The 16,387-nt window shown below is 30.5% G+C and overlaps 1 protein-coding gene and 3 non-coding genes across 4 annotated transcripts; 1 reads left to right on the forward strand and 3 right to left on the reverse strand.

Annotated features, from left to right (window-relative positions):
- Positions 1–482: 482 nt before the first annotated feature.
- LOC125584979 lies at positions 483–639 on the reverse strand. The gene has a single exon (XR_007321872.1). It is a non-coding gene; the product is annotated as a small nucleolar RNA snoR138 (small nucleolar RNA).
- Positions 640–903: 264 nt separating this feature from the next.
- Positions 904–1,053, reverse strand: LOC125584978. Its single transcript, XR_007321871.1, has one exon. It is a non-coding gene; the product is annotated as a small nucleolar RNA snoR138 (small nucleolar RNA).
- A 44-nt stretch (positions 1,054–1,097) lies between these two features.
- LOC125584946 lies at positions 1,098–1,256 on the reverse strand. The gene has a single exon (XR_007321842.1). It is a non-coding gene; the product is annotated as a small nucleolar RNA U19 (small nucleolar RNA).
- A 1,392-nt stretch (positions 1,257–2,648) lies between these two features.
- Positions 2,649–3,622, forward strand: LOC106385616. The gene has a single exon (XM_013825528.3). The coding sequence runs from the start codon at positions 3,048–3,050 to the stop codon at positions 3,426–3,428; it is 381 nt and encodes a 126-aa protein (XP_013680982.1). The 5' UTR covers positions 2,649–3,047; the 3' UTR covers positions 3,429–3,622.
- Positions 3,623–16,387: the final 12,765 nt, after the last annotated feature.

Below are 16,387 nucleotides of genomic sequence, written 5' to 3' on the forward strand. Positions count from 1 at the left end.
GGGATTCTCTTCCTAATGGTAGGAGTATGTTGTCTCACAATTAGATGATTTCTTAAAAAAAAACTATTTGGAAATGACAGGAGTGTTGTCATAAAACTGTAATGCCCAGACCGCCCACAGCTAATGGGCAACCCACGCCCGCTCTCTTGGCCCGTGGGCCCCATCCCATCCGACGGTCGGTCCGTTAATTTCTGAAGGCTCGAAATCATTGTTTACTAACCCTGCTTTGGCCTCACTCGCATGCTATCGCGAATTACTTTCCGATAGGTCACTCATCCTTCCACTACTCCAGCTCAAACACGCTTAACTCTGGAATTCTTTCAGGATGTGCTCAGGAAAAGGTAAGTCAACTTTGGTGACATAGGTAGTCAATACTAGTTATATAACAAACTAGTAAGAAAAGGAACAAGTAATGAAACATCGTTTAGAGGAGTTAAACTCTGCCTAATGTATGAATTATTGGTAATTAGCATAAGTCAATCACATCTTCGAATCTATCCAATAAGGAGTGAAAAGTTTGATGGGTACAAAAAAGAGAGCTTTTTTTCACCCTCAAAAACTGATTCGAGTTTTAATATAAGCCTCTGCCTGAACCAGAAAGTATTCAAATATTGCACCTTCTCACTATTCGGAGGCTTTTTTTTTTTTGTAACACCTTTTTTAAACATTTCAGATACAAGCAGAGTTAAAAAAAGGTTGAACTCAAAGAAAAACAGAACCGATTCTTTGGCAGCTGTCTTTCTGGATTATGTCCGATAGTAATATAAGATTTATGTTTAGATCGCTAATTACCATCATGAATTCATACATTAGGCTCATTTTCCCAATTTTTATTTACTAGTGATCTCAAGTGATCTTAACAGAGGAACCAAACGCTAAAGAAAAAACAGACATAAGTCGATTAGATATTCGAATCTATCCAAGAAACGGATGATATGAGCAGAAAAGAGTAAAGCCCTTTCACCCTCAAAAACTGATTCGAGTTTTGATATAAGCCTCTGTCTGAACCAGAAAGTGTTCCTATATTTCACTTTCTCGTTATTCGGAGGCTATAATACATATTCATCATGTCAATAAAAACACAAAACAGTGAGAATTAATGTCTGAAGCTTTTTGGTAAGAAGAAGCTTGCAATTGAAGATAATTCAATTGCTCCTCCTCAAAAGAAACAAAAAAGAAAGCCTCAAACGACCAAAAACAATACAGAAAAGTACTGAATGATCATAATTTATGTTTGCCTCCTAACTAAGCCAGATATGAAATTTGCCTAAAGAACTTAGGGTTCACAAGGCTACTCTAAGGAGGCGGTTTCAAACACAAGGAACAAACAAGGTTAAGAACGCAGACACAAAGATGAAACGGTAAAGAGATTGATGTTATTATATGAGTTGCAAGAGTAAAGGGTGGCTCAACCCTTTTTATCCACTTCTGTGCTCTAGGGTTTTGAATGTTTGTGTTTATGACTATTTTACCCTCGCCTCTAAAACGATTGGTCAATTTGGTTTGGTTTCGTAAAACCGATCAATCAATCTATATGCCACAACATTGAATACCGCTTTCGGTTATGTCTTGTGGTTCAGATTCTTCCTGATTCCGAATGTTATTTTAGCCCACTAACCAAAAGCAGGCCTAATATTAATGATAGCTCAGATACATATTAATATTATGTAATTTATGACTACTAGGTGTTTTGGGCTTAAACACTTTCATAATTTTTGAAAAGTTCTTTGTACACTATATTCATTATACTAAAATAAATCTTAAAATAAATTAATATTATAATTTTTAATTATATAATTAAAAAAAATATTTGAGTAATATTTAATTATATAATTTATGTTTGAAATTTTTATTAAAATACTTTTTTAGATAACAATACATTATATATAGTAATTATATTTTTTAATTATATTTTTAGATTTTGGATAATTCAATATTCTATTTTAATTATATAATTAAGAATTTTATTTGATTAATATTTAATTATATAATTCATGTTTTTAACTTTTTATATATAATTCATGTTTTTAACTTTTTACTAAAAGAATTTTTTAGATAACAATACAGCATATACATAAATTATCTCTTTTAAAATTATATTTTCAGATTTTGGATAATTTTTACTATTATTAATTTTAATCAATTATTTAATAAAATAAATTAAAATTGAGTTTTATTTTTTAATTAATATTTAGTTATATAATTCATGTTTTTAATTTTTTACTAAAAGACTTCTTTCAGATAACAATACAATATATACAGAAATTATCTCTTTGTAAAATTATATTTTCAGATTTTGGACAATTATTATTAATTTTAATCAATTATCTAATCAAATAAATTAAACTTTCGTTTTTATTTTTTTAATTTAGTTATACATTTTATTCATTAAGGATATAAACGATATTAACTACTCTAACTTTTAACGTGAGAACTCGATTTCAAAAATTTACTTCGCAAATAATAGTATAGATTCGACATTTTATTATTTTTCTTATAGATGTTATTACATAAATAAATGTATGTTTAAAATTATAAGCTATAAGTTTAGCACATACAGTATATGTATTTTTCTTAATTAACATTCAATAATAAAATATAAAATATCTGGAAATATTTATGAAACCTTGTTTTCCCCTTTTTTATAAAAAAAATTGTGAATTTCATGCTAACATAAGTAGACAGCATGAAGTTCATATGTAGAAAACAATGACGACACGAAGTTCTATTCTCCTTGGGGTGGCCAGCTGGTAAAAAGCGTAAGCATGTGCGCTGTTTTGGTTGGTAGCCGTTTAAACCAACTGTTCCTACTCATACACGAATCATCAATTTTAGAAACATTACTACTTTTTTGTCAACAATAAAGATTTATGCTAAATAAAAGAAAGAAAACAAATTATTCTCTGTCAAAGATAGATTTTTCCCGAATCATTCTTTTCTTTCCTTCTTCTTTAATTCTCCTGTCGTTGTTTCCTTTCAAGAAAAAGAGAGAGGAAATAACGTCCGTCTGAAGCTTTCCGGCGAAATTCAAGATCCAAATCTCGGCAATGTCGACGTTCTCGCCATCGTTGGCCGTCCTCTCTCTGATTCTTCTGAGCCTATCTCTGGTTTCATCGACGGAGATTAACAAGGGAGGAGAGATTCGATTACCTTCGGAGAAGACCAACGGCGAATTCTGCGGGAAAACGTCTAAACCGGCTTCGTGTCCGGTTAAGTGTTTTAGGGCTGATCCGGTTTGCGGAGAAGACGGCGTTACGTACTGGTGCGGTTGTGCAGATGCTTTGTGCCATGGCGTTCGTGTCTCTAAACCGGGTGCTTGTGATGTTGGTAATGGCGTTGGGTTGTCTGTTCCTGGACAAGCTCTGCTTTTGATCCACATTGTCTGGTTGATGGCTCTTGGGTTTTCGATCCTCTTCGGCCTCTTCTGATTTTTTTTTTTTTTTTTTTTTTTTTTTTTTTGTTGGTAGGTTTTGAGGTTGCAACGACTGAATCTTTTTGTTGATAATCATTGATATAAAATGTTGAGTTTTATTTCCTAATTGATGTGCAGAAAAAAAAATGATATGTATTGATATATTACAAGAAAACTATGAGAAAAGATCATTGTTTGGTTTGGTCCGTATAAAGGAAGCTTTTTTGAATCTTGCTTTCGTCATCTGTTTCACAAGATGATCCCAGATTGTATCAGTTAGGTGATTAGGCATACGGTTTGCATCACTTTCGAGTGCTTGTACGCATGCGTCTTTCAATCTCCCTGCTTTACTATTCATCTTGTAACTTCACAGCATCAAGGTTTATACCATTGTCTGATCAAACAGTTGGGTTGCTTCATCTAACTGGTTTGCTTCCCAGAGAGCGTTGGTCAAAATGTTGTGTATACAGGCTAAGTTTTGCTCATTGTGACCAAAATCTACAGAGAAACATCTAGCTTCCATCTCCTCAACCAATTTCACTGCTCCCTATAGTTTCCCTTCCCTGCAAGGCGACAATGCTGAAACTATTGGCATCAAGAGCTCCATTATCAGCAACCAGTCTCACTATTGTTAACAGAAGCTTAAAGGAAACGGAAAGAGCAACACGCAATTCATTCTTCACTTCATCACCCGAACAATTACAACATAATCATTATAAACTAGGACTTTAGGCAACCTCCTAACCCCTCCATGTAATCCAAAACTCCTAACGCTAAATCGTCTGTAAGAAAAATGGGTTTCAAGAGAAAGAAAGGAGATGGCGAAGGCGAGGAGATGGAATCCGAAGATCGCGGGAGACCCAATTCCAACGGAACAGAGAGAAGGAACGTGATACTCCCTTCGATGATAAAGAACAAAACAGTTGATCCACAACATGTCGTTTCAATTCCACTGTGAGTCTTTATAGGTTGTACAGTTTTGTCGTGGTTTTGTTTTCAAGTAATGTTTTTCTATTTTATTTAGAAAACAAAATATTATAAACTACTCAGAATTTAAATGTTTTCTAACTAGTTTCACTCAACCCATCCTAGTGTGATAGACCAGGGTTTCAAGTAATGTTGTGTTTGGGCTGTGTTGATTGCAGAGAGGACCAGCGTTTATATCGTAGTTACAGTCACTGATATCACAAGAAAGGAACTTATTATGATTTGAAGAAGGTAATTAATGGCTATTAGTGGTTTCTTGTTCTTTGCTACTATTGAAGAGATAACTTTTTAGATATATGGTGGTTTTGCAGATTGTAGAATACGCTAAGAAGAAAGATTATACATCTCTTATTGTAGTTCATACAAATCGCAGAAAACCTGGTTAGTTCTTTGCGCCATGGTGTTACATGTTTTGTGCCCTTTGATACAAGTCTTTATATGGTTTGTTTGTTATAATCATATGTAGATGCGCTCCTTATCATTGGTTTACTCCTACTGCTCATTTCAAATTGTCAAATCTTGTTCTAAGAAAGGATATTAAGGTATGTAAAGCAAATACATTTCGTCTTCTCTATGTGGATTAGTTATAACTGAATTGAAATTTAACATTTCATTGCAGAATCATGGCAATCCTACAAGCCATGAACCAGAACTAGTTTTAAATTATTTTACAACGCGTTTAGGAAACCGTGTTGATAGATAAGCTATATAGTTCTTATGATTCTTGAGACCTCGCAGATAACTGAAATTCTACTTTTTATTTAAATTATACAAGAATTTCCTGGTCTCCACCGAAGTGGATCCAGATTAGTCATGTATTAGAAGCCTACGTTTTCGGTCCACATGTCGGTCACATATCTCTGACTATGTCGAAATTTTAATTTCCCAGTGGCCGGGACTCGAACCGAAGTGTTTCACCGTATTGTGCTTCGCCCTCAAGTTAACCATCACTGGGCCACAAGCGCCAGTTAGATGCCTGAAATTCGCCTGAAACAAAGTCTTCTCTTCTTTTTGTTGTAATCTCTTCCATACCTTGTGTTTGATTCTTTCGCAAAGTGTGTTCTTATGATCGTTTCCTAGAAGCTCTGATACCAATTATTGAATTCAAAGATTGTGTAACAAGTATAAAGAGTCTCTCTCTTTATTAATCTTAAGTAAAATAACTCAAAACCTTAAGCTCTTACAACTCGATCTCTACACTCATAAGTTCATGGTACAACTCAGGCTCTTCTTGTATAGAGATATCAATTTTCTAATCACCTTAAACTTAACTTATGTAGATAACTCCTGGATAAGACATATTTCCTATTTCAAATATCTTTAGGTTAGCTTGTAAACCAAGTTAACTTTAAGTTTACTTTGAACAAAAAAGGTAGTAAATATCCAATTAGAAACTTTTGTTGTGTTTTGAGTTTTTATCTTAAGGCTTAATCTATTGGGCTTATTTGCGTAATAGCTATATTTAGAAGACAATTTACTCTTTGTATTTTCTTCTATTTATGTTATAAAATAAACAAAAAGGTAGTAAATATCCAATTATAAACTTTTGTTGTGTTTTGAGTTTTTATCTTAAGACTTAATCTAATGGGTTTATTTGCTAAATAGTTATATTTAGAAGACAAATTAGGTGAATGACACTGATTTTGATATAATGTAATGTCAGACATTTGGACCACATTCTATCTGGGGTTTCCCCTTCTCTTAACAGGGTTTGCAGTTGCAAGAGACGTCGGCCTTTTTTTTGTGGCGGATTAACAATCGCATAACGGTACGCAACACGTGTCCCAGATGTATTTCCCACCTATGATTTAATGGTATGCAGCAGTGAAATGAGTGGATAATAGTAGTAAATGTTTTAAAGAAAAAAGATATTCAATTTACAAAACATATGTTAACGGATATAAAGAATCAAAAGGTACAGTCATTGCTAGTCTATATAACAAAATAGTATAAACACGAAATACATGCCAACCTCTTTGTAATAGAATATGTACAAGCTAAAGAAAATATCACATATTTCTCAAATTTTGAAATCTCTTAGATTGCATCGAAGTAGTTAATGCTTCCCCCAATGTCAATCCTAATTTTCCATAAACTAAACGCTATCCACTAATCACTAGACCCAACATAGAAATATAAACCCTAACTCAAATATCAAAATATAAAAATAGTAAATACTAGTATGAATTTGTAAGCTACATCATGTGATATTAAACTGTACAATATAGAACATGAATGTCAAATGCATTTCCATTTTACGTGCGGCAGATAAAATAGAAACATGGTAAATGTAATTTTAATTTAAAGTACATCTCACACATTCTCAAATTTTGATATACTTATGATTGTTTGGAAATAGTTAATGCTTTCTCCAGTATCAACCTCAATCTTCCATAAACTAAACCCTATCCACTAATCACTAAATGCTACATAGAAATATAAACTCTAACCCAAATATCAAAATATGAAAATAGTAAATACTAGTATGAATTCGTAAGCTACGTTAAATTGTACAATATAGAACATGAATGCCAATTAGATGCATTTTCATTCTACGTGCGGCAAATAGAATAGAAACAGTGTAAATGTATTTGCAATCTAAAGAACATCTCACATATTTATCAAATTTCCTAATGTGAATGATCTATCACATTGACAATTTCTAGAGTACAAATATTATAAAATTTTGGAACAACAAAGAATTTTACACCAGTTTTGAGCTTTATTGTGGTCAAAATCGGTTATCTCGACATCAAAAACCAAAATTATTGTGATACATCGACAATGTAGCTCACAAAAATTTAAAGAGCTGAAAATGTTGAGAGAATAATTCCACATATGCAAAGTCAACTTCTAAACAATAGAACATATTTTTTATATCTTTGATAGAGAGGAGGATAATATCGGTGAGCCATGGTTAAAATGTTAAAATAAATTGATTTTATTATTTTATGAATATTTAGCTAATTTGATTCAATATATATGTGTATATAAATATATATATATATATATATATATATAGATAATTGTTTTGTAATAAAGACATTTTTTACATATTGAGCTACGTTAAGATATATATACTATTATTTGCTAATTGATTTTTCGCTTTTAAATACTAATATTAGATTTATTTTTTATATTAGATAATTGATTATAAATTAATATAATAAATATTTTAAAAATAAAAACATATTTGAAAAATAAGATATTTCTTATATATTGTGTTGTTATCTGAAAATAATATTTTCTATTATAAAAGTTTAAGATATAAAATAATTTAAAATTAAATACTAATCGAAAAAATATATGTATAAAGATATCTTATAAAATATTTTTAATATTTGAGTGTTCTTAAAATTTTAAGACAATTACAAACATACAATTTTTGATGAAAAACTTGTCATATAGAAATAATTTGATGTTTTATTTAAATTTTTAAGAACATAAATAAAAATTTATTATGATTTTTTTAAATTAATAAGATATCAATTAATAAATATTTTTAAGAAAATTATGTCCGTTTGAGCGGATAAAATACTTAATTATTACATTAAAGAGAGAGAAAAATTGCTGTCAACTATTCCCTAGATTATATTTGCGAAATGATTTATACACATATCGTCACTACAATCATTCTCGCTGAAAAAAAGATGACATGACACTTAAAATAGATGACATGGTTTTAGAAAATAGTGACATGACATCATATTAATTGTGAGATGTAAAATTTTCTTATAAAAATTTAAATCTTTTTGCAGGGATTTTGAATATGGTAATAAAAATAACTTATATATCATCATTAATATCAATTTTCCATATAAATATTTATTTATGGTAAACTATTAAATATATTAATAATTCATATATCACAATTAAAATAATAATATATATGTATATATGTATCTCACATTAATAAAAATAAACTAAATAAAGTAACACTAATCCCAAAAAAAATTGATAGTTAAATAAACTAAAAATTACTATTTCTAAGCATGTCGCAAAAAAAATCCTAGTTAAAGTTAATTATAAAGACTACAATTATTTATAAAGTAACACTAGGTGCCTTGTCCACTAACCCACCGATTGATATTTATCTTGTTTCGAGTGAATGGATTGACTCAATCTTTCAAAAACTACTTTATTTATAGCTTTTTCATTGATTAAATACAATTTTTTTGTTTCTTTCTTTTTTAATAAATTGATATATTTGTAGTTACGTCATGCCCTTTTGTTTCGAGTTACAAATCGGTATTACTTTCTTTGATTGCGCCTAAATTCAATAATAAGATGTTATATGTACCAAAGTTCCGAGACTTGTCTCTTTCAAATTGAATGGCCAAAAACTCCAAGCTTGCCTATACACTAATTATTTACGTATAATAATATAAATTTTCTTGCACCATGCGTAGAAATAATATTTTTAAATATGATATTTTTTTTTAAAAAAGAAAATTTTAATTTGCTTATGAACATCACTGTTTTATATTTTAACTTCAATAGTTTGAAAAATAAATCATTATCGGATTTTTATATTTGTTTTATTTGGTTTAACTATTACAATTTGATTTCAATTTAAATTAAATTTTATAAAAAATTTACCTATACTATATTATATTTAAGGTTTTTTGTTTTATATATATCTCTTATCACTTAGTTATATATATATATATATATTTACATTTATTTAAATATACGAATTCTAATAATTTTTTTATTTTTGTTTGTTTTAGTTAAAATATGTTGATGTGAAAAAATTAAAATTTTAATTAATCTAATGAACCGATAAATTTAAATAAAATTTTAATCATTTACCAAACAAACCATCTTGATATTGTCGTAATATGCTGTAGCTGAAAAGAAACTCAATTATTTTTATGTCATTGATCAGTGATCAGTTACGTAATTAAAAGCCAATGCATAGTCAATAAAGAGTTTTAAATTGTATCTACCACCCCCTTTACTTATTCTGGTTTTGATATGCTGAATGAATCAATTGATCGAAATCGGACGCTAATGGATTCTTACACGTGTTATGGCTTGTATTGTTAACGGATAAGAATTGGCTGAATAACCCAAAAATAAAACTTAATTAATTATCTAGCCAAAGAAATCAAGGACGCGAGAAGGAACATATACGAAAAATGAATAATAACCATGGCACATATATCTCCAATATATTAACTGACATCATTTAAAAAGTTATAACCTTAAATTTGTACTAATTGAAAAAAAATCATGATTAATTGTTACTTAATTAGAATGTTAATTTATCCTTAGTGACAGCTTAAGAATCAATTGAAAATAAAATTGGTCCAAATCTAATTACTAGAGAACATTATATTAACCCAAAATATAAAAAGTATGTATTATTTCTTTAAATAAAAGCTACGGAATTACCTAATATGATTAACATATATATGACAATTAATGACTATGAATAATAAAGATTTGACAATAATTTTTGCATCATTCTTCTTTTTTTGTTTAATATTATATTATTAAAAAAAATTAAACAATTACATTAACCACATAATAAAAAAATTAGATTTTTTCTTATATGTTATATTTTGATTTTTTTTAAATGACTTTAAATTACAAAAATGAGAAACCTTATATGTTATATTTAAAAAAAAATTAAACGACTTTAAATTACAAAAATGAGAAAACCTTATATGTTATATTTTTTTTATATGTTAGATTTTTTCTTATATGTTATATTTTGAGCTTTTTAAAACAACTTTAAATTACAAAAAAATGTAAGTTTTCCTTAAGCATACGACTAAAAGCATTAAAATGACATGTATCAATTCGATGGTTGATCTGAAACCTTTCAAAACCATATGGAAGATAAAAGTCAAAATAATTCAACTGTGGAAACAATACTATTCACTTTTTTCAAGAATGTGTTCGGTGGAAAAAAATAAGGTTTTTGTGTCATAATTTTTTTTAATGTCCAATCCGATCAACCCATGATATATTAATTATAGTTTAGTTCCACAATTTTAAATAAAAATTGATCTGATCCATCGAAAAAAAATTATATAATAACAACAAAAACATTTTATATTTATAAATAAAATGATCAAATATAAAAAAAAATTATCGATAATATATACAAATAAATTCACTCTGCGCAAGGCGCAAGTCTTATCCTAGTATATATATTTTTGAATTATATAGGAGTATTCTGGTCTCACAGAAGTGGTCCAAACTATTCACGTGTTACCACGTGTCGGTCTACTGTCCATGGCGTTGCAGAAATTTTAATTCTCCAGTGACCGGGACTCGAACTCTGGTGGCTTCACCGTATTGAGATTTTGCCCTCAAGTTAATCACCACCAAGCCACAAGTTCTGGTTTACTGCAAAGATATTTAACGTGTTTCACCAACTTGGTTACGTCTACGGACGAAGAAATATATTATTATTAGTGACGATATTAAGTTTACAGAGTACAAGTTTAAGATTTCTTCGAATACAAATATATATATACACATAGTAGCATTCCACATCTAAAAAATATTAGACTATACGGACTTATAGTCTAATCCCACGATCAGATATAATTTCCATAATAACTTGATGCAACGCTAACGCTCTTGATGCAACAGACAATATGATATACGTGATGCATCATCCATCGCCTAGATGCAACATCCAGATTCAAGGCACATCAACAAATCTTCACCTTGACTTGAATCCTCGCAATATCAGATGTACCAAATGTACCAAATGTACAAGATGCACCTTCAAATGCGACATGTACCAGATGCGTTTCTCTGCACCATATGTACCCGATGCGCTTCTCTGCGCTATATGTACCAGATGCGCCATCAGCGCTAGCTGTACCAGATGCGTTTTTCAACGCCAGAGATACCAGATGTACCAGATGTGTTTTACAACACTAGATGTACCAGATGCGTTCTTCAACGCCAGATGTATCATTCGTCTCTTTGCATCAGATGTCCATTCGGATCATATGTGTTGCTATGACGAACAAGACACCTTTCAATGGCCAGATGCTCAACTAGAACCAGACGTTCGTCATCATCCAGATGTCTTTGCGGATCAGATGTCCCAACAGACTAAATACCCCCAACGGGCCAGATTCCCTCACAGGCCAAATGCCCCAACGGGATAGATGTCCTTTTGAACCAGATGCCCCAACATGCCAGATGTCCTTTCGGACCATATGGCCCTTAGGGCTGAACCATATACATGGTAAGATGAATATTCGCAACACACAAAATACTGATAGGTTTACCTGAATACATCCCAAAACTTGTCAACACCTTATTAATGTAGATTTTTGTGACAAGAACAACTTTTTCTTCATATCTTTGAATATCTCCATCCCTTGAATCTTTTTTGTTGCACCCAAATCCTTCATCTCAAATTCAGAACTGGAATCTTTTTCAGCTTATAGATGTGTCACACATCTTCTATGCAGCTATCAGCATGTCATCCACATAAAGCACCAAATGTACCATCCTTCAACTACCAGCGCTAGCAATATTCTGATGGAAGTATGTCTGACCACTGGTGAAAAGATCTCAATGTAGTCTACTCCCTCTCTCTGACTGAAACTTCTTGCAACAACCCGAGCTTTATATTTTACTTCTTCTGCTGGTGATGTTCCATCCTTAATCTTGTAGACCCACTTGCATGTAACAACTCTTCTCCCTGATGGTTATGTGACCAGATCCCATGTATGATTCTTTTTATGAGACTTTATTTCGTCTTTCATTGCAGCATGCTATTTTTCAGACTTGTTACTAAAAACAGCTTCCATGTAAGTGGATGGTTCATACGTATCCACTTCCTCTACAACCTGAATTGCATAACCCACCATATCATAACAATATATCTCTGGTGGCCTTACATCAACCAGTCTTGGTTGATCCTTCACAATGCTATAATTTGTAGCATCCGTCGATTGAATCTCTGTACGTAGAACCCAACTGGACATTTTTTACATGCTCAACTTGATTTTTTTTTTGTTTCTGCATATCGATCACTTCATGATCATCTTGCAGCTCCACTTGTTTATCTTTGCTACATTTTCTGCTTAAGAACTGGACCATGAGCTTCTAACTATAGATGTTTTATCGAAGACAACATTTCTGCTTAGAACACTTGGTTTTCTAATGGAGACTGGATCATGTATCTCTTGACCCCATCACCGTAGTCCATAAATACTCCATTCCTTACTCTTGGCTCTATTTTATCTTTACTCACATGATACTAAACAGTACAACTGAACACTCTTAAAAATCAATAATCAGCAGATCTACTTGACCACATCTCAAAAGATATTCAACACTTGATGAATGTGTGGTGAGATTTATCAACTAGAAAGTCGTGTTAATTGTTTAAACCCAAAACCGCTTCTCCAGACCAGCATCCAGCATGCACCTCGCTCTCTCTAGTAATTTCTGATTCATCTGTTCCGCTACACCATTTTGATGTGGTGTTTCCAAGACTGTAAGATGCTTGGCGATTGTTTCATCCTCACAAAACTATTTGAACTCTTACGAGCAGAATTCCAAACCAATTTCAGAACGAAGCATATCTTGCTTTGATGGATGTTGCATCCGACGCTCACCCATATGTCTAAGCCTCATATGCCATAACTTAGTCGTATCTCTCTCTGGAAACCATTCTCCCCTTAGTGTCATATGGTAGGATGCTCCGTATCCATAACCCACACATCAGAAGAGAAATTGTGTGCATGCACAACAAGGCGATGTCATCGTCAGACTTGGTTTCATCCTCTGCTGCTGCAACAGACCCAAACTGCTGCTCATTCGTTTTGGGACAGCGTGACTTCTAGTGTCCCTTCTCTTTGCAATAGTTGTAAATATCAGTTGGTTTAGGATTCACTGAGAACAAATTCTTACCTTTTTAAACCCTTATGTTCTCATGTCCCTTCACACCACTAACAAAAAATCTTGAAACTTGATTGTCTGCCCCTGAGCTGGATGCCGTATGGCCCAATTCCCAACTATGAAACGCCGACCTAAATTTTCCAGTTTCATTGTATATTTTCCAACATTGAACGATTGCAATTAGTGTTTATTAGGGTTTTAATGATTATTGAAACCTAGAACTCCTAGGATGATTTAATTGGATCCTTTAGAGAATTTATCTAACTGCTTGTGTTCTAGAGTAGCTAAATAGAACCTTAAACATAGGATAATTGACAACTGCACAAGTAAGTTCATTACCTAAAACTAATTCTGCTGAGCTAGGTTGTTAGGCGCATGCGAGAGCTGGTTTAATTACTTAGTGTAATTACACATCGTTAGCATCTATAACTCATAATTCTGATTACATGAAACCCTAAGTCTAGCTTTTATCCCATATATCTTACAACTACTTATTTACTGCTTTTATATTTATTGTCTAGCTTAACTTTAATTTTTCATAGTCTATTGTGTGTCTACGCCCCATGTGGATTCGATCCCTAAATACTACAATATGGTCTCTAGCTAGTTTGAGAGAAAATATAGCTCTAGGGTAATTTGAGTTACATCAAATTCGGCGCAATTGCCGAGAAGCATTGGATTCGCCATTAGACTTGAATAATAGGTTTAGTCTACATTTCTTTTTAGTTACTTATATAAAAAAATTCTTGTTTCTTTCAGGTGCATGCCTAGCATTACCATAAACATCAAGAAAAAAAGATTCTATTTTCGGATCCTGCAAGACTTGAACCTACAATTCGCAAGGAGAAGCGAGCAGCATCAATCGACATCTCTTTTTCATCGATCAATTCCACTTGTGAGTGAGCAGCGATCGACACTTAAGATCTGGATAACTTACTATTGCATTCGAGCTCTAGGACGGTACATCACATACCCTTAGCATCTAGAACTCATAATTTTGATTGCCTAAAACCCTAAGTCTAGCTTTTATCCCATATATCTTACAACCACTTATTTACTGTTTATTTATTGCTTTTATACTTACTGTCTAGCTTAACTTTGATTTCTCATAGTCTATTGTGTGCTCACGCTCCATGTGGGTTCGATCTCTAAGTACTACAATCTGGTCTTTTATTTGTGAGAGAAGATAGTTCTAGGGTAATTTGAACTACATTAAACGTCTTCTCTTCCAGAGTCTCCAAATCAGCAATATCAATTTTTTCCCCTCACAACGGTCCACAAATGCTTTGTTGCTTCAACATTGCATGCATCTTAATCTGCAAAAAAACTGAAGCTATTTAACTTTTAAATAGAAAGTTTCAAAATATTATATTTACTAAAACAATTTTTAACTAAAACAATAACAAGTTACTTAAACAAAGTTTTAAATATAAGAACATATCACTAGAATGGCTTTTACATATACAATCAATTATATTGTGTAGTTTACATATAACTAGTACTACGCTACTATATTTTAGTTAATCATTTTCTGTTTATTCAGTTATAAGTAACACACCAACACTATAATATTTTTTGAGACTTTCACAATGGTTGATTACAGTGATATCCTTAATTAATTAAAAATATTAACTAATTGCCTTACTTAAAAAAAATCTAATTTTCGTTTTTTTATATTATTTCCAAATAACGTATATAATAAAAGAAAACATTTATTAAAAGAATCAATTATTATTTAAAAACAAAAAATCATAAAAAAGGAAACTCACAAAAAATAATGTTGATATTAAAAAATAACATATTTCCTTTGAAACATAATCTTAAATAACATAATATATATATTAAGTAATAAAATTATTTAATTTATATCAAACTATTTTCTCATATGATTAAAATCAATCTCAATAAAGAAACCAAGATATTTCCAAAAGATGCATTAATATTTTGCAAAACAGTTTTTTTTCTTAAATTTAAATAATGATTTACCTTTTATTTATATTTTTATCAAATTACATAGATAAAAATATCAATAATTTTCTATATAAAAAAAATATTTTACTTATATAGTATGCTTTCTCAAAAATAATTCTCAAAAAAAAGTTTGGGTATTTTGAAATATTAACATGTGACTTAATATTTGAGTTATATATCATAATGTTTTATAAAATGTAATTATTGATATTTATTTAAATGTTTAATAATATCATTTTCAAAACAATTTTAATAAAAATAACAGCTTTTAGGAGAAGACATTAAAATATATATTTTACTATAAGTATTATTGGATCTGATAATTAGAAATCAAATTCTTATGGAGCTAACTTTAATTTCTATGAAGGTTAATTATATACAAACACTTGATGAATTAAATTATTGTATCTAATTGCCATTAAAAAAATCGTTTTAATTTTTGTTCCTTTTTAATATCATTTCCAAATAAAAAATATAATAAAAATAATTCATTTATTGAAAGAAACCAGTGTAAATTTATACATAATATGAAATAATAAAAAGGAAATTCACAAAAATTAATTTTGATACTAAAAATTATATACTTCTTTTAAAAGTAATATTAAATAACATAATATATATTTATATATTTCGTTTAAACAGATTTTATTGATATACTGAAGTACACATAGATATAAAGATTCACATACAACACAACGAACTACATTTTTATTTTTATTTTGTTTTGATAATCCATGTAATCCGGACGCCCCGGAGGGAACCCGACTAGTGCCTAAGTACACCTCCGCAGAAGATATTCTGGAGGGCCGTCTTTTTCACCCCATTTTAATCGACGGTGGCCAGTGGGATTCGAACCCGCGTTCGTATTGGAAAGCCTACATTTTATTAAATAAACAGAAGTATTCGATATATTGTATATTTAATATATTTAAACTACATAAAAAATATGACACCAACATTTTCTTAAATGAGTAAATTATATATAAACCTATTAAACTATTTTTAAAAATCAAATACAACAACCAAACTGAATGCAAATAATAAAATTAATCTAAACTTTAATTTGTTAAGAACAAAAAAAATGTTAGGATTGAATTTAATTATCAAAATATATGAAATCCAATATACCCA

Source organism: Brassica napus, chromosome C3 (genome assembly GCF_020379485.1).
Source record: "Brassica napus cultivar Da-Ae chromosome C3, Da-Ae, whole genome shotgun sequence".
NCBI lineage: Eukaryota > Viridiplantae > Streptophyta > Magnoliopsida > Brassicales > Brassicaceae > Brassica > Brassica napus.